The 26,632-nt window shown below is 41.2% G+C and overlaps 1 protein-coding gene across 4 annotated transcripts in view; it reads left to right on the top strand.

Moving 5' to 3' along the window:
- The window catches only part of arhgef12a (Rho guanine nucleotide exchange factor (GEF) 12a), a 38,722-nt gene that overhangs the window by 4,370 nt on the left and 7,720 nt on the right, over window positions 1-26,632 (top strand). For 3 of the 4 annotated variants that reach the window (XM_041940338.1, XM_041940339.1, XM_041940340.1), the window contains 24 exons: window positions 10,975-10,995; window positions 11,691-11,782; window positions 13,896-13,961; window positions 17,654-17,752; window positions 18,999-19,048; window positions 19,278-19,335; window positions 19,429-19,601; window positions 19,897-19,974; window positions 20,557-20,676; window positions 21,154-21,261; window positions 21,564-21,698; window positions 22,115-22,216; window positions 22,412-22,522; window positions 22,626-22,724; window positions 23,132-23,174; window positions 23,482-23,587; window positions 23,807-23,944; window positions 24,035-24,067; window positions 24,678-24,792; window positions 24,879-24,984; window positions 25,080-25,283; window positions 25,369-25,507; window positions 25,597-25,629; window positions 25,734-25,885. In XM_041940338.1, coding sequence (XP_041796272.1) covers window positions 10,975-10,995; window positions 11,691-11,782; window positions 13,896-13,961; window positions 17,654-17,752; window positions 18,999-19,048; window positions 19,278-19,335; window positions 19,429-19,601; window positions 19,897-19,974; window positions 20,557-20,676; window positions 21,154-21,261; window positions 21,564-21,698; window positions 22,115-22,216; window positions 22,412-22,522; window positions 22,626-22,724; window positions 23,132-23,174; window positions 23,482-23,587; window positions 23,807-23,944; window positions 24,035-24,067; window positions 24,678-24,792; window positions 24,879-24,984; window positions 25,080-25,283; window positions 25,369-25,507; window positions 25,597-25,629; window positions 25,734-25,885 — 2,381 coding nt within the window. The remainder of the gene's footprint in view (window positions 1-10,974; window positions 10,996-11,690; window positions 11,783-13,895; window positions 13,962-17,653; window positions 17,753-18,998; window positions 19,049-19,277; window positions 19,336-19,428; window positions 19,602-19,896; window positions 19,975-20,556; window positions 20,677-21,153; window positions 21,262-21,563; window positions 21,699-22,114; window positions 22,217-22,411; window positions 22,523-22,625; window positions 22,725-23,131; window positions 23,175-23,481; window positions 23,588-23,806; window positions 23,945-24,034; window positions 24,068-24,677; window positions 24,793-24,878; window positions 24,985-25,079; window positions 25,284-25,368; window positions 25,508-25,596; window positions 25,630-25,733; window positions 25,886-26,632) is intronic. The other variant, XM_041940341.1, reaches the window with a different exon arrangement.

Raw genomic sequence — 26,632 nt, 5'->3', positions numbered from 1 at the left:
CTGCATAGTATGCCTTTCAAGATGTCAACCGACAATAAAAGCAGCTATAAGAGCACCTTTGACATCCAGGTAGGGCCATCAAATACACAGCCGCACAGTTGTAAGACTCTTATCGGAAATGTGCAAAACCAGCTGCTGAGTAAAAGACAACTCCAGGATGGTGTCGTGATGTCACTTTGCTGATATAATGCTCTTTGTAGAGGTGCAACAATTAGTAGATGAGTTGGGTGACAGAAAATGATCTGTTTGAGGAAGACGTCACTTTGAGTTTGGGGAGATTATTATGTTGTTTGTTAACCACTGTGTGGTATTTTGCCACAACTACTCAACAACTGCTTGAATAATTGAGAAAATAGTGGGGAGATTAATTGATAATGAAAATAATTGTTAGTTGCAGCTCTTGTTCATTGCCTAGGTTCCCTAATACTTTGTAATCTGCCCTATCCCAGTGTTATGTAAAGAGTTTGATTTTCCCCAAAGTCAGTGATGTTTCATGATTGTGAAGGAATTAATTTTCTCTTAAAGTCCTAGGTATGATCGCCCGTAGGCCTTCCTTTTACACTAAAATCTTTGCCAAGGCATTTTTGTTAGGTTGGCGGTAAACTCACACCTCAACACCTCATCTGTAAAACAAATGCCACCTAAAGCAGATCTTTTTACATTATGGTGCCTCTGTGCGGTACAGTGGTCATGTATATGCAAGTACCTGTATAGTTTTATGCAACCAAACACAACAGCTCCGCTATAAATCTTATCCTTTTTAATAGTATTGTGTTATGAATTGGTTCAGATGGTGTCCAAGAGGCCTAGATTCAATCCTATTGTGAAGTTGAAGGTTGTGGTTTGTGGTTTGTGCTGCATTGTACTGAAAGGTGTGTATAATGCTTTGTCCTCGATGAGTTAATAGTAGAAAAACAAGTATGAAATCTCAAAAAGGCTCAGACTGATCTGTGGCAAGCACATAGGTGTCAGTTGACGTAAGTTGACCTTGCTGTGTTATGGTATTTATACATTATGAGTGGCTGCATGACTTTCAGCCTCACTGTGGAAAAGAAGCATCTTGGTGGCAAACTGGATTACTGCATTGATTTGTACCACGGTCTGGTCTCTAATCTTGTATGGAGTCTGGGGTTTTCCCACATTCCAGCTTAATGTGAATAGCTGTTGATGGTTGCATTGTGTGTTTAAGACGAAGATGAGTATGTTGTTATTAATTTCAAGAACAAGGACAATAATAAGGCTTTTACAAGTATAGCTACTCTTGATGTTTCTCGCCATGCTTTCAACATCTGCCATCACTACAACCAGCTACAGACACATTTAGGGATTTGTCAGTAGCTAAAAGGGAAACTGGTCGATCCACAGGTACTCTTTTCCATAAGCAGTCCCTTCCTACTGCAACAGTTATCCTGTCCTCTGTCTGACCTGACATTTATTCCATCTTAGTAATTAACTACGGTTTTAAAGGCCAGTACTAATTAAGTGGCGCATCGTCCTACTATGCTGTGATTTCACCTTGTGCCACCCTGGAATTATTCTGCTGTTGCAGTTAAAGTTGTCAGTGATGCATTACACACAGCACTCTGGAAATAGGTTTTGTTATTGATGACATGGTCATATTTTGTTTAAGTTGGGCAGCTTTATATGATCTATGCAGCAAGACTGCTACAATATCAAGTTTTCCTTTTGGGTCAAACTAGAGCTGCACAATATGTCGTTTCAGCATTAACATTGCATTGCACTGAGATAACATAATTTAGTCCAATTTAAGGGTTCTTGGATAGTTAGAATTTGATAAATTCCCAGTGTGTTCTGGTGAAGGGGTGCACTTCATCAATTTATCAAACCAAAGCAGGCTAGTCGCCTACTGCAACCTGGAAATGAGCTCTGCCTGGTTGTTTGATCAACTGATCAAGTCCGCCCCTTAATCAGAGCTCATAGGGAATGACTGCTGTTCATGCAGAGTCTGCATATCACCTGTCTCTTAACAGGGCCTGGTCTGTGCCCTACTGTAGGAAACGCTTTACACACACAACACACACACACACACACACACTCAAAACTTGAAATATCCAGATCAATCTGTACTTACATCTTTTGCCAGCATACAGATAAATCTATTCGTTGCTTGAGTTGTTTTACCATCCTCAGCCGTGCCGGGAGGCCTGTTTGTCTTCCACCAGGCAGATTAAGCCTACATTTGAATATCATTAGAAATGGTCAATTGTGTGTAAATAACACAACTGTAATGCACAAATCCTTTTGTAAAGTTTATTAAGATGATTTCTGAGGGCTGACGCAAGTGTGGTAGAACTATGAGGCGGGGTTTGATTTGTTGGAAGAGGATAAACCTTTATTCATATCTTATGTCTGTTTTTTCCAATATTGTGCACCCTTACTTCAAACCTATTGACTACTTAAAATCGAATGACTGACCAGATGTTTAGTTTTTGTTTATTTATTGAATGTAAATGTGGGCCTTAGGAAGACTCTTTGGAAGGCTCACACCTGGATGTCACTTTGGCAGGCACACACCAACTCTCACCATACTCATTTTCACCCCATTTCATTCTTTTTCACAAACTCTGAACTCTAAACCACATCCAACTTTTATCCCATTCTTTGCTTCAATCATTTCTCCCATCATCATCATCCCATTTTATTATGCCTCCAAGGCAGGGAGTATTTACAGTTGCATCACATTTGCCTTCATCAGTCAGCCAAGTGCAAATGGAAACTGGACAGGTGGAAGTTGTTGGTTAGCCCATTCTGTGGTTTGGCCTGGGTCTCTTTTGTTTGTTTTTAAGGGTATTTTATTTAAGGGTGTTTTTTTTAGTTATCATCTTCATGTCCAGCATGGCTAAAAGGAAATGGACTCTGAGATAGAAAAAGAGAGGGAGATGGCAGAGAGGAAGAGAAACAGGCGATGCCCCAGGGGTAGTGATGTTGGAGAGTTGGTGAAGTCTGGGCATTAGCTGGGGCTCTGAGTGCTGGGGGAGTTGGGGGTCTATCACCCAGCACTCTGATGCTGATGCTTGTGGACACCCTCTACAATCCTACCCTGTTAGCAAAGAGAGCTTCAGGGCCCAAACATTACTTTCACTTCACAAAAGACAGGATCACTACAATAGAGGAAAAGGGGACATGGGGAGAGAGCTGTCTTGCCCAAGTGTCATGTCCTCACATGTCCATGTAAGGGTTTTGTAGCGAGGAACTAGGCTAGTGCCTTCAAGCTAACTGTGGCACTTGTGAAGCCATGATATTTTGCAGACTGCACAGTGGCCTAAGACATGTTACTGGCAATTTATCTTCTATTTCTTGCTGTTAAATTCCTTATTTCACAAAACATGGATTCTGTAAATATACGTGAAGTATATATTTTGTAAGTGTACATGTATGTCTGCCCAATCTTTGTCTGATACACTAGGCAATCGACGGTCAATGTTCAACAGCAGCATCTGTGATTTGTGTAGCATGATGAGACTCCCATCCCCTGGATCTCAGAGTGGGGATGCTCTAATTGAATGTTGTCTCTGTGTGCCAGGAGAGGTTGTACTGTCAAGAGAGACCAGCAACTCGCTGCTGCACTGTGATTAATCTCACACTGACTGTTTCTGCTGATTCAGGGGTGACTAGACAGACTACCACAACCCTACTTTTTCTCTACAAGAACCAGTGTCAGAACACCGCAGTCACGTTGAGTGGATGACGCTGCTTTCTGAATGGCTGTAAAGGCGAGGAAGAAGTGCAGGGATGTACTATAAATCATTACACCTTTGCTGTAAGAGTCTTTGGTGTAGATATTCTTGTTGTCACACGAATGTCCTAATTTTTTCTCTTAGTGACGAATCACTCTGTATCTTGCCTTCACCAAGCTAGATTCTTCTAAATGAGTGTAGTGTAATACGCATTTTATAAATTTGGAGAGAATGAGGTATCAGCAATTTACTTTTACCACAGGTTGCATCATCTTAAATGTCATCATGGATCTGCCTCTAGCAGCTATTAATAAGTCTTTGAGATCATTGCAGGATACCAAACCACACACAAAAAGTCTGTCATTCCAGGTGTCCATGTGCCCGTGGCAGACACTTCAGCATACCCTGTACAGCGCTGTAGGACAGTTAACGGCTGACTTGAACAGCAGGGCAGAGTCCCCCGAAATCAACCTGAACTAAAAAGGATTAGAAAAGTTCTCAGGTTTTGTTGTAGGGCCCATGACCGGCAGCGGTGTGGACAGTGTAGCATGTTGAACCACCTTTCTTCCTTTCCCAGTGCTGGAGGACAGCAGACAGCATAGCGTGAAGAAATGTCTATCCCCCGGCCCTCATGTCAGGAATCCTGATGAGGTTTATTGGGGCAGAAAGGGCACTGTTTTCCCCCTGAGGCTGTAGCTTGAGCTCCAGAGCTATTGCTCTTGTCTCTCAACACACCACACCTCTCTCTCTCTCGCCCTCTCTCTTTCTTTCTGTCTCATACACTCACTTAATGCCCTTTCTCCTTAAATCGATTTCCCAATATACACAATGCTACATGGATACACTGCTAAGGTCACATGTTGATAGTGACACCAGTGTGTTTGATATTAGACTAGACTGTAATACAGAAGGTGGTTTAAAGAGGGAATATCACTGTGTGGGAGTAGACTACTTCTTTCTTAGGGAAGGGAGTGGAGAGCAGTGACATCATGCTGCCTGTGTTTGTGTGTGCACCCACATTGTGTGACTCAGGTATATAGATTAGATAACAAGCTGTGTATGTGTGTGCCTGTGTGATAGTGTTTTTTTCTCCCTTTGGTAGGCTGCAGGCATGAATCAGGCTGTTCAAGAGACTGTATCATTGCACCATTGAGATAGAATCACAGAGCAGGTTTAAAGAGGTGGCATGAATGGCTGGCCGGCTGAAAAGAAGATATTACCAGTTCCATAGGGTACTTGGCAGGCCAGTGGCATGACTCAGCACAAAATCCAGCTGAGGACGTTGTGCCTTCCCCACAGTTACAGTCCAGTACTCCAAACTTTTTGCATTGCAATCTTACATCTGAGGATGTTTTGCAGTGTGCACGGTTATCTTGGAATGGAACACACCTCAGTCAGATCTCTGCAGCCTGCAGGCAACTCCCAAAACCATCCAATCCTCTCCTAGTTCCAGATAGGCCCTGCCTCTCCCAGTCCCAACAACACCTGTGCTGTGAGCCGTGTAGCTCTGCTTCTGGTAGGACACTCCAGATTACTGCAGCATATAGCACAAGTTACAACAGCAGCACAATCTGACAGGATAAAGCTTCATCAACCGTCAGCCTGCATGCTTTTATCCGCAAGATCAGTTTAAGGTTTCTGTTTTTGTGTTCTCTCTTTTACATATGGAATAGTGAATTAATTGCTTATAATTCAATTCTGAGTGACTTAAGTCATCAGTCTATATTTGCTTTTACTCATTGTAAGAGGAACTGAGAAAAACTTGAAGTGCTTCCCCTGAATCTTGCATGAGTTGGTCTAGTTCCTTATTGTTCAGTGTTTTCCTTCCTCTTCAGTTTGGGAGATCCTTTCACAGAAATGGCTGTGTGTCAGGGTCCCACTCCCTCAGGGCTGTTCGTCCCTCCCTCCCTCACTTTCTTACGCTCTCTCTCTCTCTCTCTCTCTCCACGGTCTGGTCTGGTCCCGGGCCTCTCTTGCTGCCACTGTTGCTGCAGTTGGCCCAGCTCTGCCACAGTTTTCCATCAAAACACCAAACCTCAATGGAGCATTCAAGCCCAGGCCCGCTCCAGTGCTGCCCCTCCCTCCCATCCCACCCTGTTCTGACTCTGCCTTCTTTCTCCCTTTCTCACTCCCTGCAAATTTAATGGCCCCGTTCAGGAAGAGGTCCCAGCTCAGACTTTTATAGCTGGATCTAAAGAATTGAATAAGCTGAGGAAAATTGATTCTTAAATGCTGTCTGTAGGTTTTCAGAGCGTAGTTTCGACTAGATCATCTCTAGTCCACACTAGTAGAACAGCTGTGGTTCTTAGTATTACTCTAGAAAGATTTACAATGTCCAAGTTTTTTTTTTTATGTATTACCTAGAAAACATTTTCTTCTAAAAGCGGTGTATTTTACAAAGTGACATCAATGATTAAATCAAATTGTATTGTCACTACTCATAACATTGTATCTCAAAACAGATGTATGTGTTTTCTTGGGGTGCAACTACTGATTATTTTTTTATTATTGGTTTAATAGGTTGATTATTCTCTCAATAAATTGTTTACAAAGTCCAAGCAGACCAGTTCAAACTGTATATTTTTGCAAACCAACTGTCCAAAACCCTGTTATATTAACTTCATTGTCAAAAAAGACTAAGAAAGCACATTTATCATTGATTAGTAAAAATCAAAGAAGTTACACCTAATAGGTAATCATTGTCATCAATTGTTTCTTTTTTTTTTGTTAATTCACTTGATTAATCTGCTGATCTCATTTCAGATATAGTATTTCCTCAGTAATTGTTCAAGTTGTTTATTGTTCTTACAACAGAGTGTATAATAGAGTGTTTAAAGTAGTAGCATTAGGACATAGAACAATAACCTACTGTTTTCTACTGGACAGAGAATTCACTGCTAATGTGGAGCCATTGTGATGTTTTACCAGGATATGCTGTGGAGTTATGTGAGCTATAATCTCTGTAAACAGATATCTGCATAAGAATCCAGAATTTGACAAGATTTTGTTATCGGAAGCGTTCTGGTGTGTGTTTGAAGTCTGAGTAGTCTTGGCCAATCACGCTTGAGTGCGCTTTGGTTGCATGCAGATTATCAGTCTGCATGCAGAGCAAAAGAGGCGGACAGCGCTAGATGAAATGCAATTGCGGAACCCACTGACTAACCATCACAATGATTTCGCTTTTTTTATTAGGGTTTGTTTTTTTTTTTTAAGTTGTCTGCATTCATATGCAGATATTTGTTGATGGACCTTTGCCAAAATGCCGTCTTCATGTCTCAAGTTGCAATTGGACTGTAAACAATTACCGACACGCTGAAGAGGAAGTCTAGGCCCGGATATCTGTTGTCCAGATCAGAAGCCCCAAAACACTGACTGTTGCGCCAGAGGCTAAATCTTCGCCAGACGGTAGCCAATGGGTTTCGATTTTGTCTGAGCTGTGACTGTGTGTGAGCGATACTTTTCAGTGAAAACTCACAGAGACATTGCTCAAGTAGTGACACCCCTTAAAATTACCTGTCAGCTTTGCAGTGACTGGAGTATTCTGCTATGTACCAGAGCTACAAGCTCGAGCTTGAGCCTGATTAATTAAAGTAACACGTTCACATAAAACTTATTTAGTATCAGCACGTGCAACTTTCGATCTCTCTGGTTGCATAGCAATGTAAACAGAGAAGTGCAACATGATAATTGTGCTCTTCTGATTCTTTTGAATCAGCATGAGTTAACACATCAACTTTGGCAAGCCTAGTCTAAGTGTGTATTTATGAGCCCTTTTTTTCAGAATCGGAATTCATAAGATTTGTAAGCCTTTCCGTTTATTTGTAGTGTTATTCCATAAATCAGGCGTGATTACTTATTTAGCTGCTTTGCTGCATACAGGCTAGGTGCTGCAGAGTCTTGCAGTAGACAGTGCGTTTGTGTATTTGTCAGTGCCTTTAAATATGGTATTTGCGAATTTCTCATTTTCAACCCAAAGACACTTTTGCTTCCTACTTGAAAGGTCCTGCCTTTTTGATTTTACTTTGCAGTTTCAAAATGGTTATTATGCTTGTCTCAGACAGCTGTCACAGTAGCTCTGACGGGGTGTTCGATCTGATTGGTTAGAGAAAGCACAATTTGTCGGTGGAGACTTACTGTTGAGTTAGTAATTGTAATATTTTGTGTGTGGATTTATGAGGAAACTGTATACTTTACTGTGTTTTCAACAGAAGACTGTTGTTGTTGAATCATATCAGTTTAGTTATCTGACATGCAATTTGTGTCCAAGCGATGGCCTCTTTGGAGTTCTGTTCAATTTTATACATATATAATCTTGCACATCACACAGCTGATTGCCAGACAACTCTTACATTCAACAATTGTATATTCTGAAGTACGCCTTCTATTGTAGGCCTGCAGTAGCACCCTCTGCCTTGCATGTTTTTTTTAGGCCCTCAAGTTGTGATGACATGTCTGCATTTTTTTCAGACAGATTTGAATGTCTCACAATCTGTACTGCTTTTTTTCTGTAGTCATGCTCTGATGCTGGAGGGTCATTGTTTTTCATTTTTAAAGATTTTGTTCCCACACTCCATTTTGCTGGTTTCTTGTGGAAATCAACGTGACAGCAGCGCTCTCGTCCACCCAGCCGGAGAGATATCCTTACAGAGCAAGTTTTTATTGTATTTTAGCCTACCTTTATTTTTGTATTAACATTGGAAACGTGGCTGTCAACAATGGCATCAAGACCTTTAAAGGCAGTTTACAGTGATCCAGAGCTGGTTGCCAGGGGCAACTAGGGAACTTTTACTGTCAAGCCATGGAGTGGTATGTTTGTGTGTTTTCACAGACTTCTACCAGAGGCCTGGCAGTTTCAGGATTCTGTGCAGCAGGATATTTTGCCATTTAGAAAGACTCCCTATATTTTAAGAAATGTCACAGTATATTTATTAGAATGGTGAAAATCATGCTATGTTTGATATCCTTGAAACTCAGACAGTAACAAGCCATATTTCTTTAAGTGCTTGTATTTGTATGTAAAATAATTTCTTCATACTGACCTGCAACCTTCTGTTGCATAATTACCTCTTTTTTGCTGAACTGACATAAATATTCAGGCTTTGAAGTTTTGTACATCCCACCATTAAGACAGTTTCATTAATGTTGTTTCTAAACATTATTGTTCTCTTTTATTTCGTCCTCTTGTTTCTGTCCAGTGCTACAATCTTTCTTCATAACCTCCTCTTAGCCCTTAGATGTGTCTCAGGCAGGTCATTTCATGGTCCCATGGTTATTTGGGATATAGATACTGCATGATTTAATTCGAATCAGCATTCCTTTTCAGTTCTCTTCGAACTGGTCTGTTCTCTTGAACAGTTACAAAACAGTACTGCATTATTTCTGAAAGCATGATTCATAGGTCTAGTTCAGCATAGACATTATAGACAGCCTGATGCATCATCCAGCCTCTCAGAACTTGGTTTGCTTGTCACGTTTTCATTTGTTCCTGTATGATCAACCAAGAATAACATCGGCCTACTCAGTTTTGCCATCCCTAAGCCTGTGCGTACACATGTCCCAGTTCAGTGTGTGTGTGTTTATGTGCTGACTTTTCCATCTCTCCAATTCAGAGGTTTCAGGGAGTGGGCTACTTAAAGCTAGTTTTTTTTTCTGCTGTAGCCTCTGGAACTTATTACAGTCTGAGGCACTTTCATAAACGGGCCATTCAGCTGCCCCTGCATGGTTCTGAATGGGACACACTGTCGCCAGGAGAAAGAGAGTTAATGTGGGCTAGTTAGTCGTGAGACCTCCCTATTACGGAAGACTGGTGTTCTGTTATGTGTAGTTATTCACTCTTCTGTTTTGTAGTAAAACACTGTGTGCATTTAAAGAATACCAGTACTATTCAGAGTTACTTCCATTTCTTGCTGTCTCAATCTATTTAGCATTCCTTAAAGCATTTAAAATGCATACTGCATGTAGGCTTGTTTCGAAATTTTACAGTGTCAACCCTAACCTCAAACCTAATCAACTGTTGTCCTGCCTAGCTAAGAAGATGTGGGCTTTACAATAGAGTATAAGAAGTTATTTGTTTTTGTGAGCTTTCCTGGCTGAGACATCAATCTTTTCCATGCTTTTCCACTTCATCACAATAAAAAAATCATAATAAAACTGAATCTAAATTTAGGCTTTATGGTAGTAACAATATAACTCTCAACACAGTTGAAGTGGTTTTTCATACTATATGAAGAAGAAGAATAGCAAAACATGGCTCACTCCGTCTGAAGACAGACAAGTGAGCCGAGGCCCACACAGATAACTGGCACTGACTTCATGAGCACTCAGGAGATTTTCCTTTCAGTCGACAGTGCATTACAGATAAAATATATGATTAATATTACCCTTTAAATAGCTTTGGAGTATATTCTCTTACAGCCCCTGAATGACTTACAGTGAGCCTACAACATAATTTTTACCCATTTTGAAGTGTGGCTCATGTCTTTATTTATCCTTGGCCTTGTTTAAGAATTTTCAGGTCCAGCTGGGTCAGGTTTTGTGAGAGGCTCACTCCCACAGATGCTAATCTGCACTCTTTTTGTTCCAATTGAGTGTCAAAGTGTGGAGCGAGGCCTTCAAGTTTAAGTATAGAATTTATAACTGTTTGTCTTTAACAATTTAAATCTGAACTATCTTTGAGTCCGCAAGGCTGTATCCTAAAAGGTGATATCAAACACCTATTGCCAGAATTAACAGTGCATCTCCTTAAATCAAAATCTTCATTCATGGCGTGTCTGCCAAAAATCAAGTCAACACGCAAATCCTGAACTCTCTGGAAAACCTCACCTTTTCCAATATGGTGCTGACAGTATCTGAAATTATTTCATCACTACATCACTCTGTGGCAGTAATCAGTCTCAGGGCAGGCTGCCTCGAAGGAAAACAGGCCATGGATGTGATTCGGATATGATTATTACAGTCAAGTCGTGATGTGTGTGAGGAACTAAATCGTAGCGCGAGCACACACACACACACACAGACACAGACACAGCTGAGATCTGAGAGGCGGGGGACATTTGACCTGGAAAAGGCTTTAATCTGCAGCTGAAGAACTCTGATGTTTGATCAGGATTATCATGTTTACCACTGTATGGGTCTCAGGAGAAGCCGTCAGCTTGGCTCCTTGTTTTTCATCCTCCATATAGGCATAAACAGCTCGACCTTTCTTTACTTTATTGTGGTAATAGTCTATCAGGTCATTTCTGTGACATACTGATGGTCATTCTGTTTTATCTTGCAGGTTTCCCAAGAAAGCAAACAGGTAAGAATCTTTATTTTTTCATGTTTTATTGCAGAGATATGAGCATGCACATGGGTAGGTAATCCTGTGGACACACACACACACGCCTGGTGTGCTACAACACAGAAGTCTTCAGAGTTTGGACCAAACATAGCCCCCCCCCCTTCAGCCATGTACACACACACATACACACACACAGTGAGGGACAAAGGGGTCCCTTTTCTGAGGGCGGCCCATCACTGCCTTTCACTGTGAACAGAACAGTGGCCTTTCACAGTTGGGGCCGGTATAGGCAGAGGCAGCCATACATAGCCTCCTGAGGTTCAAGCCGGAGTCTGGCCTTGTAGCACCTCCTCTGAGGAGCGTCCTTTCTCTGGCCTTGCTCCCTGGGTGCTCAGCGGAGCGGCTCCACATCCTCTCTGCCTGTCACATTATACAGTAGACACACTCAGCATGATTCATACAGTAGGAGGTCCTCTTGCCACATTATTCTCAATGCTGAAGTGAACAATTGCTGGTTGTGTGTGTTGGTGTAATTCCTCCTGAACCTAGCCTGCAGCTTGTGCATATACAGTGTAGTAGCACAGAAAGATGCAGTGACACTGCCTGTAAAGAAATACAGTAAGACTACAGTGTTGTATGTGACAGCACATACTGGATACAGGATTGTTTGTGGTGGGATTACCTGTTTCTCATGGGTGTTTCTCTTCCTCTAGAACCAGTAGCATTCTCAGTAAAGACCACCCCCCGGACAAGAAACCCAAAAGTGACAAAACCTCACTTCCCTCCAATGAGTTTGACCCTACAGGTAACTTCCTACTTTCATTTTCAGGCTTATACTCCCGTCCTTCTTATTCACTCTTCACTTCTCTTATTCTCTGTCATATATGCCTTTCCATCCTGTCCCTCTATCTCTTTATGCGTCACTGTCTCATACACTTTGTCTGTCCCTCTCACCCATTCTCTCTCTCTCACTCTCTCTCTCTCTCTCTCTCTCTCTCTCTCTCTGTCTTTAACACACACACACAGACAAAGTCTCATAAAACAATTTTGCCGATGTTGGTTTGCTCAGTGCACAAGGCATGCCGGGATGGTGAAAGGTGGTATGTGTATCTCGCTGTATGCTTTGTGCTTTACATTCATTTTGCTTGTGTGGTCTGATGTAAGATAATTGTTTGGGTCTTTCTACTGGAGCCTAACAATTTATTTTGAACATGTGTTGGATGTGTCTTCCTTTTTGAGTTAATTCAACTAATTGACAGTATAATATGCCTTCATTGACCAAGTCTGCATTACGCTGCATTATACCAACTGTTTAGCAGTAGCTTACGTTGTGTTACATGTTGCAGGTTTTAAGCCGATAAGCATGGGAAGGCTTGATTCTAGGACCTTACAATCTGCAGCTGCATGTTTAATGTCCTCATGGTCCTTGTAGTTTTGCATAAATCTGTGCACTGTGGGTTTTGTATGCTGAAAGTGTTTGGGTGGTCTCGATGCATACTTGAAGGGCACAAAAGCCACTAAGCCTGTTATGCACTCCAGTTTCAAGTTTATTGCAGGGTGAAATTGTTAGGGTTCAGAAACAGACTAGTTTGATATGGTGACACTCCCTGTGGTATTTGTCAGCAATCAGGGCAGTATGATTTGAGATATGACTGAAGCCTCTGTATTCAAAACAAAACAGAAAATCCTCTGCACCACATGGTGGCTTATCTCTGTATGATGCAACAAATCACAGACACGATATGTTCTCTCGGTGGTTACACAAGACATGCACTTTGTTGCCTATCTGTGTGTAGCACCACGCTAAAATCATTTTCCATGTATTTCCCTGATTGTTTGGTTTGAAACGATGCAGTGATTGAAGTAGTCACAGACTAGCAAATGATTCTTCCTTTAATTGAAACATCCATAGATAATTATCTCTAGGCATGATTCATCTTGGAAGTTATGTAATGACCTTTTGCATGTCTGCATGTTGTGAGTCTGTATTTCTGTTTATCCCTTTTTAGTTACCTGCAAGTTGCATGAACACTTTAACAATTTTTTCTCTGATTATCTTCTACTTGCACCTTTTCTATCATAATTTTAAAGTGGTTTGGGTTAGTTAGGGATGGGCAGTAGTAGTCAGATACTCTGGAAATGGATGCTAACACTGGCTCATGAGATTCACATGTTCTCAAAAGCATATCATGTGCAATTAAGTTATTTATTATCTTCAAAGGCTTTAACTGTACTGGACATTTGCTTATATTCAATCATTGGAACAAAACTGGTTCCTCCTGTATTATTGGCTATAACTTTGGATTTATTTTTGTCGTCAGCTCCTTTGCCACAACTTGCCCGCGGGTGTTGACAGACAGACCTGAAAATGCAGTTTAACTGCAATTTCACCAGCTGTGTCTTCATCATGCTGTAATTGATTGCAATTTGAGTATACTAGAGTCCTAATATGAAAGCTCAGTTCCACTTACCATGATATTACCATGATATTTTTGGAAGAGAGGCCCACAAACCGCCTCTGTTTTATTATGGTTGTGGTGTATTTTGAACCATAGTCTGCAATTACATCACTTAAGACTGTGATTTTAATGAAGGATACAAAGTTTAGAAAAATGTAAGTCACAATGAATTGGTAAAGGTATTGCTATACATCATAGTACTTTCAACAAAAACCAAGCTGGTTCATTTTAGAGACTGCACTCCTGCCTATTCAAACCATTATGTTTCATTAGACTATCTATATGTCCATTTAATTTTTCTTTTCCCATGATTATTTCTCCCTCATGATTTTCTCTTTCCTGTTTTGTGTTTCCTTTCCTTGTGTTGGTTCTTGTTTTGTTTGTTTGTGCGTGCGCGTGTATGTGTGTTCGCTGCTGTGCTGTCTGCGCTGTGGTCTGCGTGGTGGGGGCTGTGGGCAGAAGCTCTGGTGGTGCAGAAGAGTGGCAGCAGCAGTGTGCTAGCAGAGGGGAAGCCTGAGTCCTGTGGTAAGATGCTCCTGCTGGAATGGCTGGTGTGACAGCTGCATCTATACATGCTACAGATCCTGGTGTGAAATTGCCATTAGATGCTTGTTTTAAGCAGAATGATGGCAAAAGATTTTTTTTTTTTTTTTTAATCTTTATAATATTTGACTGCATGGTCATTGCATGCCCCTCTGAGTTGGGTTCAGTGCCAAGAGATCAGCTCAACCGGTGCCTTATATCAACATGTGATTTACCTGACGTGAACTCCATGTTTACACTTCTCTGGCAGCTACAGCCCAGTTATTATTTGGTCTATAAAATAGTTGGAGACAATAGTTAATATGCCTCATCAGACTTTCATAAAGCCCAAGGTTTCCATCACTTGTGTTGTTTGACCAAAATTCCAAAACAAGTTGTTGATTGATAAACCATTTCAGCAGTGCGTTGTGCTCAATGTGCCACTGTTACAAGTTTGGCATTATCATTTGCTAGATAGCATGACGGCGCCTGAAGCCAACACAAAGCATATGTTCCCATGATTATGAGTAGTTGGCCTTTCTGTTTCCAATCAGACCAACTTTTTGGTCTGTGTACCTGTTGTTGATTAATACAACTGGCCCAGTGATTACTTTGCCAGGTTGTGAGATATTTGGCATTTAATACTTAAAAAAAAGAAGAAGAAGAGACAATAGAAACTATTCAAACCACATCTTTTCCACTGTCCATCTGTATGCTCAGTAAGTCCTTTTTTTTTTTTTTGCCAAAATACAGCTAAATACACCACTTCCATCTCAGGCCATTGATGCTTTAGTAACTTTTTCCAGCAGTGAAAAATGGTCACTATTGGAAGCCACTCTAGAAGACCTTAGCAGCTGTGCTCAGTACTACTTAAAAGATAGATTTTGGATTAAGAGGATGCAGTTGTGCGGGTTACTTTAAAACGTAATCCCACACTAGACTTAGATCCTAATACTAAATTTCTAGTTAAGTGACGTGAAATGTGATTAAAAATTAAGCTCACACAGAAAATACTGTTTACATGCTTTCAAGGACTTACTTTCACTTAGGGTAAAGCCAAGTGGCCACTGAACAAAGGGTTTAGTGACATGTTTTCAAAATCCACATATTATCAGAGTCATTACGGAACCTCATCACCCCTGTGGCGTGAGCGTGTCTTCATGACCCTGTTCAGCTGCTCTCTCTTGCTTCTTGAGACACTTTTTTCAGACAGACATTGGGGTTGTCGAGTAATTTGAGAATTCAAGCAAAATGACCTCACATGCGGTGAGTTGGCTGCTGTCAGAAATGATGGTCTCTGCTGATGTCTAGTCTCTGTCATGGACACAGTTCATCAAGATAATCTGTCATATTCACAACAATGCAAATGTGTGTTCTTCCTGTTATAATCAGTTATCTCTGCCGTGTCTGGTCTTGAACCAGTTTAGAAATGAAGAAAAATACTACAGATAAAAATCTTTTATTGCAGAACAGCATTTGAAGCACTGAATACTCAGACTTTTAAATTTAAGAGAAGTAGTCTGACCTTTTGCATGCGGTATTCTAATGACTTGGGTTCCTTCTTTTTGTGAATGTGGGACTAAAGGTTCTCTGTCAGTATTAAAGGTCAGTTTGTTCTCTGGAGTACATTCCCCTGTGTCTCAGCAAAGGGTGCTGACTGAGTATCAGTTAAACCTCTGAATAATACATTAGCTTAGATGGATTAACCTGATCAGTGATCGTGTCAGCACTCCCACTCCTCATGGGTTCTGAATTCCAGCCAAAGATTTCTAAAATACTGTGAGGCATAAAACTTAGGCACAAGATCAACATCTAGAGGCAAATTCACACCAGCTCTTTAACCCACATGGCCTCATCCGTTTCCTTGACACCCATGCCCCCTCTCCCCATTTCCCTTCCCCCTGCTCCCTAACCGTCTTTCTACACCCCTCCCCCCGCCCGGGGCTTTTGCCTCCCTTAACCTCTCTGTGTATTAGCTCCTGTTCCGTCCACTCTCCAACCCCCACCCCACCACTGCCCTTATCGATCGACTCACCTCTCTGGTTGATGCTGCACTGACCAGGAAGTCTCAGACACAACACGAAACAGCAAGGGTTATGTTACTCAGCTTGGATTACTTATGAAATCTGCTTTATAGAGATATTCTAAGAAAGCTTGCAATTATTGGAAAATCTACTCACCTCTTGTTCATGATAAATTGAGGCAACATTTTTTTTTAATTTGAGCATTCTTTGCATTGTGTTTTCTTTTGTATGTACTGTCATGTCAGTCTAGTCAGTGCTGGCCAGACATTAGATAAGCTCTTAACACCGCATAAAAAAACCTGAACAGTAACATTCCTCCCTCTGGCCTGTGCGACTATAACCAAAACTGTCTGGAGTGTCAGATCTGTTTCAAACATCACCTCACACAGAAGGATCATCAAAAGCTTTTGCATTTCAAGGGGATTTATTATTCTTTTTTGTTGTCTGGTCACCGAAGGAGTTAGTTGACCATGTAGAACTTTTTATTAAATAAGATGTCTCAAATCTCCCTCAAAAACTGGGCTACATAAATGTTTACTGGCCAACCTCAGAACAAGCTTTCTTTGTATGCACTCATATTCTGGGATGTTGTCATGCCATCCTGACAACAAAGTCCTAGACTAATAGAGATGGGTTGTTTGCTGATGGGTTAAAGGATACTTTCAATATTTTGTAGTGTGTCTTAAAACCATACTCACATGCACATATTTGCTGTACATTAAACGCATCATTGGTCGCTGTATTTGTTCTTCTTCTCCATACTGGCTACTACAAGATATCTTTTTAAAGCAATTTCAGTGTAAGTGATGGCATAGAGTCTCTCCATGGTTAGTATGGATGGGGGGAACAAATACAGAGATAAATCATTCTTCTAATGTACATATGGACATGTTAGTATTATTTTAAAGGTATACTATGCAGGACTCATTGGTTACTGTTTGTAATAATAACAGTCAAACTGCCCCCTCCTCCCTGGCTCAACACCATCAGAAGAACAGTGCTTGTCCGTACACTGCAAGCTACTATTGTAAGAATCACAGCTGCTTGCGGCCTGGCACCTGGTCGCTACCTTTTTGTGAAGTCCCAACCTCACCTGCGCATTGTTATTGACTGGGGGCTGCACACCAACTGCCTGAAGGTTCCAGCCCAGAAATGTCACAAGCACAGCAAAATAAGAAGAAAATAAGAAATTATAAGCAGTGGGCAGGGTACCTGTAGATTAATACACCACCACACACTTCAAGTGGGTCAGTAACGATTGAGAGGGATTACTTTTTTGAGTCATGACACTGTTTTTTAGGAAAATCCTGCAGAGTATATCTTTAAGATAGACTTGAAAATGTGAACCTAACCTGTAAATGTGGGCCCTATTCCCGTCTCCTTTAGTGAAAACCAATTTTTGTGCAAAATGTCTTTCCATTTTTGCCCAAGAAAAAAGTGTAAAAAGTAATTTTCAAAGACTATGTCATCTGCAATGTGATGATTGTCTTAATGTTTCATCTTATTTAAAATATCTGCTTAGCTATTAGTACAAGGGTGAGCTTTAGTTCAATTTTCAGGTAGTTTGTAGTTGATACTCTGGTTTCGGTGAGTTAAGTACATTTCTTTTTTTTGTTACTTCCTGGTCTTTTTGAAGACACTGTTATGTCTTTCTGTCTGTCTCACTTGCAGGTCTGGTCCAGCGATGTGTAATCATCCAGAAAGATGAAAATGGCTTTGGGCTCACTGTCAGTGGTGACAACCCAGTGTTTGTGCAGCTTGTCAAAGAAGGTAAGGCGGCATCTCAAACGTGAAAGGAAGAAGAAGAAAAAGATGTTATTATAATGCCAACTTCTGGTTTAAGCAATTGTAATAGAGATGTGGGCTCCTTTTTCATGCACTGACATCAAACTGTCATGGTAGTTTGGTCTGAACTCACAGATTTGTGGGGTAATTGGGACTGAGCCACCACCACCACTCTGGCACTTACTGAGAGAAGTGAAGCCATTGACTGTATATTTCCTCCACAGTAGTTTCACAGTAGCTGCAGCTTCTGCTTTATCTTGCGGTCTTCTAAAAAGGGGACTTTGACAGGATACTTATGTGGTCCCCTGCAGTCCTCCACAAACTGTAGAGGATGATGTGAGCTGTTATCAGATCACAGAAAACATTACACGGTCTGTACATTAGTGGAGAGAGGAGAAAGAGGAAGTAACCGATAAAGGACTTTTGTTGCACTGTCATCAGTGTTTGGCAGTCTTTAACTTTCCCTGTATGGCTCCCCATTTGTGCTTTTGTTACTGACTCAACACGAAGAGCAATCCACTTAGTTTCATTTGAATAATTCATTCAGTTTATTTCATTGTGAACTGAGAAGCAAACAAAAATATCTGTAGTGTCTTGCTGCAACTTTTCCTGTTCATACATGTGTTTAGGTTTAAAACAAGCAAGATGAAGTCTAACTAAGCTTTTGCTTGTCAGTAAAACAAAGTGTTTTTGTTGCTCTGAAACAGATCAAATCTGGATGTCCAAATCATTTATAGTTACCAGTCATGGCTATCTCTCTACTTTTAGAACAACCAACCACCCAACACTACATCCTTAAAATTTCCATACTATTAAAAAAGCGGCCAAGAATGCACATCAAAAGTGTTGTATTAGTAAAACTGTGTCTGGTTTACAAAATACTTCAGCTGTATGCTGCTGACTATAGAGTCAGACGTGGATCTCATAATAACCCGTCTCATGCCTAAATCCCTTTGTTTGGGGTGGAGCTGTGAAACAGGTCCTTCTTGTAATATAACCACTGTTATGGTCTTTCAAAATAGTACTCAAATAGTCACTTTGCAACATCTGGTCTGTAAAGGCTATATTGTGTACTCACTGTGCATAAATATCAACAGTTGCACTGTGAAATCGTATGTCTTTTGTGTTTTCCCACCTATCTCCCCTCCGTCCATTTCATTCTTCCATTTGTTCTGTTTCTTTCCGCACCTCTTCTGTTGCTTTAACGCTCTTTTTCCTCCATGTTTGCCAGATGGGGCTGCTATGCGGGCAGGTGTTCAGACAGGAGACAGGATCATCAAGGTATTGTGTTCATCTGCCTCTATGTCTTTAAACTGCTAACGTCACTGTTTTCTTGTCCAAGGCCAACACAGAGGCTATAGGCTGCCGCCTGCTGGTCAGTCGGTATTTCTACTCTCTCTTTGCTGTATCTGGCAATGAGATGTCAAATTGTAAAGCTGGGGCTAGAATGGGAGGTTTAGGATGTAGTATGTATCATAATTCTCATCATACTACTATTCCTGTCTTCCAGGTTAACGGGACCCTTGTTACACATTCTAACCACATTGAGGTGGTGAAGCTCATCAAATGTGAGTTCCCCTGTGTTTGTTCTTGCAAACGGCACCTTTTAAAAACAAACCTTGAAGTAAAGCTGACACTTTTCTTTGATTTTTCCACTCTAGCGGGCTCCTATGTGGCCCTCACAGTGTTGGGGCGTCCCCCAGGGCTCGCCCAGATCCCTTTGTCTGAAGCGGAGTCTGAAATGTTGGGCGTCAGCATCTCCTCTCCAAACTCCCCAGCAGCCGAACGCCCCTACAGTCCTCAGGACCGCTTCTCCTCCACTCACCCATCATGGGTACTAAAGACATGAGTTTCTTCTGTTGCTCTCTTTCCATTTCTTGCCTCCACAAACTTGCCTTCTTCATCCTGTCATGATCCTGAAGGTTTTACCTGGGTTATCTGTTTGTGTCTTCCCGCTAAATGTGCTCTCCTTTTTTTTGGTGGCATTCTTTCTCACAAATTGCCTGTGTGCTTAAATGTTTGTTAAATGTGATGTATATCTACTGTGTGCTTGAATGCATCTCACCTGTAGGCTAATGCACAGATCCTCCATATGCTTTTCAATGCCCCTTTTTGTTTTTTTCGCACAGGATGAGAATAGCAGTGTCTGCAACCAGAAGGTTGACTTCTTGCAAAGGATGCTCTCCAGAGAGCAGCAGGAGCTACAGGTCAGCATACTTACTGTCTTCTCTCTCTTGTAACTCTGTTCCCTGCTACATGATTTACATCCTTTATTGCACAGTTTTGAATATCTAAACCCTGTTAAGGAATGTTCTGTCATTATCTGTGTTGAAAGTGAAAGGGTCAGGTCTCATCATCTTATCTTTGAATAGAACATCATTTTGGGTTGGAGGCAGTTAGTAAGTGTACATTTGAGAAGACTGCCGCTTGTCACGTAGTGATTTTCAGACAGTATTTCCCCAAACATCCCAAACTTCATACCAAAGTCAACATATGACATTTATGAACCAAGATGGCAGCACGTGTAGATGTGGCCCTCAAACTTCACCACATGTTTTTTATGTTTATCTGTTTTTATTGTTTCATTCTATTCTTATGAAATATTTGAATATCATGCATTTTCTGTGTGTGTATGTTGTGTTGAGGGGCCTACTGCACAACTGCCTTTCATTGTGCAAACCGGTATTGTATTATGACAATAAAGCTGGACCTTGAGCCTCGATTTTACTCGCCTGATTGTATACAAATAACTGATTCCTTGTTTTGATTTCACTCCTCTCATTGTACAGGCCATGAAGGAGGAGTACAGCAGGAACCCTTCCCCCAAACTACTGAAAGACATCCAGGAAGCTAAGAAACACATTCCTCAGCTGCAGGGTCAGCTCTTCAGGGCCACTGGGGCACCACAGGTAAAGCAAATGACCCCCTCTAACTCATTAACTGCCTTGTGCTCGCATACAGAATGGGATATCTAGGCACACTGATCTACCAGCAGCATCCCAGCAGTCTTTGCATAATTTTGTGTGGTGTGTTTAGGGATCGCTCCAGACAAACATTAATCCTAATCTTATCAGAGGATTAAGCTTTCTCTGTGGGAAGCCACTCTTTTGTGTCTGTGTGACAGCTTATTTTACGTCCACCACTCACTGAACCCTGCGTTATGTATGTCAACATATTAGTCTGAACTCTCTATTTTAAAAGTTAAATTTCACGAGATTACACTCTTCACATACTCATGAATTTATACGTTTATTAATTACTACCACCTCGTTTGCTATTAGTTTGCTATTCATCTGAAACACGTTTTATTTGGACTTTCATCTTGTTGTTCTCTAATAAGGTTGTTCATATTTAGTAACAAATCTTGTGCTCACATGAATCCGTAGGAGGCTGTTCCAGGTGGTGATGCAGACGACGGTAGCACGTTTGAGACAGAGCACACTCCTGCCTCTAAGGGAGACAACAGTACAGATCTGTCCTGGAGCAGCACTCCCGTAAGTTGTCAACTATCAGCACTACTAACAAACTCAATTAGAATTTCCCTCTGAACTTCATACTAAGCCTTGATCCCAAGACTAGGTGAGCTTTAATTTATGATATCATCCTAAATTAAATGAATGAACACCAGTGCAAGCTCAATAAGTATTTGTATTGATTCTGCATTCAAATGATGCTGGCCATGTGTGACTACTGATTAAATAAATTATTTGGCAGCAGTTGTTGAGTTTTTTAGGGATTTCTTTTAGAAAACTGACACTAACTGAGAATGCTATGTTTTGTTCCATCCCACCTTCAGATATCTCGTGGATTTGGCCCTGGATCTCCAGAGAGCCTGTACCCAAGAGAGTCATCCTGCCCAAGCCCAAAGAGCACACCCAGGAACAGCTTCAACTCCTGCCACTCTCCAGAGGCGGAGGACACCACTGACCTGGTAGTTATAGTCTTTGGTGTTGTGCAAATTCTGCTCAAGAAATGTACTGATTCACACTGGAAACATGGCAAAAACTGAGTTTTTTCGTAGTCTGTTCTATAGATACATATTGCATGGTTTTAGGTATGTGATACAAATAAAATAAAATAATAATAAATAAATAAATAATAAAATATTACAAATACCTACCCGTAGTCAGTCCTGAGGTTGTCAGTACCACATGTTTAAAACAATACAATCTCCTCTAATTATCCTTTCAATAGTTTTGAAAATATTAAAGCTATTGGACTTGATTGTTTATGCTTGTATCGAAGTTTAAAAGTATGCAAATATCATAGTTTACAAGTATGCGTATATGTATTGTGAATTTCTATGAAAAACACTCATTCCATAATGTACCACTTTGTTTTCCTCAGGACTCTCTGTCCCCTACCACAGTCAGCAGCCCCTCTTCCTCCCGCCTCATCTCGCAAATCATTGGAGCTGAGGACGACTATTTTGATTCAGACCAGGAGCAGGTATTTAACCACAGAGCAAATCTGTGTCAATCATAATATCGCTAAACCCAGCTGTCACATTCAAAATATTGTAAAAAGGCATGATGCTGTGATTCTAAACTTTTCTGTGTAAACAAGGTCTTAATCATATTATTCAAACAAGTGAGGTCAGCAAAGATGACAAGACCGCAAACTGTGGTACTGATTTTGTTTCAGACAAATGGCCAGTGTAACAGCTTTAACAGCATCGAGCAGCTCAAGTCTCGCCCGGCCCACCTCGCAGCCTTCCTTCACTATGTCATCTCTCAGTTCGACCCTGCTCCTGTGGTAAGGCCCTCTTTCTACACACCTTGTTAAAATCCTTTATGTGTTCATCTCCTGTTTTCGTGCGGCACGGCGGACACTACGGCTCACTGTCTTCTGTCCTCAGCTGTGCTACCTCTATGCTGACTTCTACAAGCAGACCAACTCCAAAGAGACCAGACGGGTGTTCATGGACCTCCACACCTTCTTCATTGACCGGGGAGCAGTAAGCACAGTTTTTGTTCTCCACAGTGAAAAATGGGCAACACTATGTCAGTAATTAGACCAAGGAGAGCCCCAGTATCTGCTGTTGTTGTTGTTGTTGTTGCTGTCATCTTAAAATGTTGTCTGTCAATCTGAAACACCAGACTAGATACTTAAGAAAACATGGAATAATCCTCATGAGCAAAACGTTGTCTCAGTTAACACCAACTCTCCTACGACAGTCACATTCATAGCTGATTCCATGTGATTATGGATGCCTGAATTTATTTTTTGCACACACATTGACATTTAATATCAAATGAAAGCGTTCTGCTGGATGTCAGTATATTCACTTATTTCTTTTTATTTCTAATTTATGACACTCTTTAATTTTTATTTGATTTAATTTTATTTATTTGTTTTTTGCAGAATTTGAAAGTTGCTGTTCCTGAATCCATCTCTGCTGATCTCGGTAAGTATTTCATGCTGGTTCTTTCATTCTGTTTTGTTTCATTACGGCCAACTTTTGTTCTTCTGCTGGTTTGCTTCAACTATTTGGCCGTCCTCATTAGAGAGTCCCTGTTAAGTGATACAGACCCTGTAAGCTGATAATTTACTCAGCCATGCACCCTCCCAATTAAGGTGCTGAGAAATCAAATGCTCTGATGGTTTGGAAAGTATTGCTTAACCTTAACAGTGTATGTTTAGTGTGCACTAGCCATAACCCCTTTAGTGTTTTGGTGTACAGTATATGTGAGTGTGTGTCTGTGTGTTTGCAGACCGGCGGCGGACAGAACTGATCCCAGAGGACATAAACAGACAGCATGTTCAAACACTGCAGGACTCCCTGCTCCCTGACATCCAGAGGAACCTTGAGGATTTCAGGTAAACTTGTCAACTCAGAAATGTTATTTTATGCCGTGGCTGATACAGATTAAATGCAGAACTTGAGAATTTTGTTTTCCCAAATCAAGAAATTGGAACAAAACAAAACAAAACAAAGTATATTGGTTCGTACTTTGCCTTCTGTTTAGTCATTTTTGTGCTGAGGCATTATCGACCTATGTAACCACAGTATATGAATCACTATGTTGACACATGCAGGCAGAAGCGCAGTATGGGCCTGACAGTGGCTGAGGTAGAGTTGGCCAGACTGGACCAAGAGAGAGTCAGAGACCGTGTCACTCTGGAACGAGAGCGCTCATACGCTGAAAACATCATCACCAAGATAGAGGATATCCTGTAAGTAGCACATGCTGCGCATCCAGGGTTGTCTCGTGTGTCTAACCGTAAGTAGCCGCTCACAGTTTTTCTTCTTTGTGTTGGTTATAGGTTAACTACTCAGACCACAGAGGAAGAGAAATGGTAAGCAAACATGTTTTGGATCATTTGGTTGATCGATATGAATATTTGTCAAAGCGTGGGGATCATTTAGGGCTTCAAGGGCTCTCATGGCCCCTCGAACCATGTGTGTCTTTAGAGCATTTACAGTCTGTGAAGTGTCTCACATTGATCAAACAGAATCACTGTGTCTCAGCTTATTTTATTTGACTTTTTGACTCCTTTAAAACATTATTTATTTATTTTTTACAAAAATGTTGTCATTAATGATCATTTTTTAATCTTCAAACTCTTTGATGTTTTGAATAAGAACGCATAACAACATGTTGGTGTCATCCAAACTCCAACCTACACCGTTCACAGTTTACAAATTAAGCTTGTCTAATTTATGCAGTACGTTCATATTAAATAATTCAAAAGTGTGACTAATTGAAACAGTCTTGTTTGAAATGCCATATGGTCGCAGCACACTGCAGATGGTTTGTGTAGAAATTGTACGAGAAGGACTGGTACAACATATGGTGCGAGTCACAATATGGACGCTTGTTCTCTTCAGATTTTAGAATAGTTTCTTTGTTGGTGAGAATTCAGAAAGGAGCAACCAAAGTCAAGTGTTGTTTTCATTTTCATTCAGCACTACAATGCAGTATGTCATCTATACATACATGAAGCACCTTGGTGTGAGGGTGAAGGAACCTCGCAGTCTGGAGTCCAAAAGGGTCAGGATCAACTTTCTTCCCAAGATCAAGGTACTTAACACACTCTCTTTGCACCTTGGCCCTTTTTTGTCTCTTATCATCCACCTGACACGTCCCTTATTTTTCATAAACTGCAGAAAAGCATCAAGACAGAAAAAGAAGGAGAAGAGAAGGTGAAGAAACCCAGATTTCCCAGCATCCTCGGACCCCAGCGTCGGCCCAGCCGCATAGAATCAGCATCAGGTGAGTTAGAACTTAAAAATATGTCAAAATTATGACACTACTTGCAAAGCTTTTTCAGATTTAGACACCACCTTCCTCTCTCTCTCTGTATTCAGTTGGTAAAGCCTTGGATGGTCGCCCCCGGCCTCAGAAACAGTTGTCTCAGCCCACACTGGGGGCAAGTGAGCACATGGAAGCTGGTCGTCTAAGAGGCAGCCAATCGAGCGAGGGCTCTGAACTCATACACTCCATGTCTGTCAACACCTCGTCCCCAAACAGCGCCACCTATAGCTCAGACACTAGCCGAGACACTGATATGGGTGAGCCACTGAACGACTGCATCAAACTCATCGGTAGAAGAAGATGGATGAAGCAGCAATTTCTAACTTGTTTCTTGTCTCTCAGGTGGGACTCCAACCTCAGGCCCCTCCAGGCTGAGTGACGGCCTGCAGTCTGACCCTCTGGATGGGTTGCCGTACCCTGCTACGCACTTTGACCTTTACAGCCTGGACCAACTGCAAGAGGATGACAGAGAAAGCGACAGGTGCGTTTACAGTCACATTTGCAGTTTTACTTTGTTAGGTAGAGAATATAAATTTATAACATCGATTTTTCTGTTGATATTTTTTGTAGAGCTCACGAGGGAACACCAAAGGCTATAAGAAGGTGAGGATACCAGCTTATTTTGATTTTTAACATAAATCCATCTAAAAAATAAGTGGTGAATCTTTATCAGCCAGGTGAAAAGCTAACTTTCTTGCTTGCCCTAGGCTTGAGGGACTGGGTGCTGGGGATGTCCAGAGTGAGGACGACCAGGGAACAGACTCTGACCATGACCCCCCATACTGGCAGCAGCTGGTGGGGCGAGAGGTCCTAGCGGGTCTCAGGCCTCAGGAAATCAAGAGACAGGAAGTCATCAACGGTGAGGTCATGGCTTACCACTTCACATAATATGACAATCTGTTAGAGGTATAATGTGTAATATGTATGTAATAATTTCAGTTTAAAACATTCCAAAAGACGTTCTAAGGTTCTAATGTCAAAGACGTCTATCTGTATCGTGTATCTTTTACAGAGTTAGCATGCTAACCAGCTACCCCCAGCCACTCCTGTCTCGTAATACCGCTTTGTACCTAAAGAGGTGATTGTCCGAGATGTATACGAGCAGCGAGTTTGCGACGTTTCACAAGCTCCTTTAGCTTTTTTAAGTCCAATAAATAAACCAAACAAACTCACAAAATGCCAAAATATGTTCCTTAACCTTACTACAACCATACACCTTCTAAATTCAAGTTCCCCTGTTTTACTGAATTAAGGGGAGCTTAACTGCCTTGTTAACTCATCGTAAAAACGCACTTCATTCACACTCGACAGAAACAAAATAAAATTCAGCAAAACTGCCTTTGTTTGTGTCTGTAAAGATTCTCATTCATCCAGATCATGGTCCCTCTAAGTGCTTTCCAAAGGCCACTGGACTGGCTTGTGGTTCTAGAAGAAACTGGGCGAAACATCTTCTAGAACCACAAGCCAGTCCATTTGCCTTTGGAAAGCACTTAGAAATGCGCTGGTCTGCCTTTCCACTGTTCCAACAATATCCTGATCCCACCCTTGTTGCAGTGAAATGTGCAATCATGTTAAGCTGCAAAATTTGTCTGCCACCTTGCGTTAT

Source organism: Chelmon rostratus, chromosome 7 (genome assembly GCF_017976325.1).
Source record: "Chelmon rostratus isolate fCheRos1 chromosome 7, fCheRos1.pri, whole genome shotgun sequence".
In the NCBI taxonomy this organism is placed as follows: domain Eukaryota; kingdom Metazoa; phylum Chordata; class Actinopteri; order Chaetodontiformes; family Chaetodontidae; genus Chelmon; species Chelmon rostratus.
This window is presented reverse-complemented; position numbering and strand designations above follow the sequence as displayed.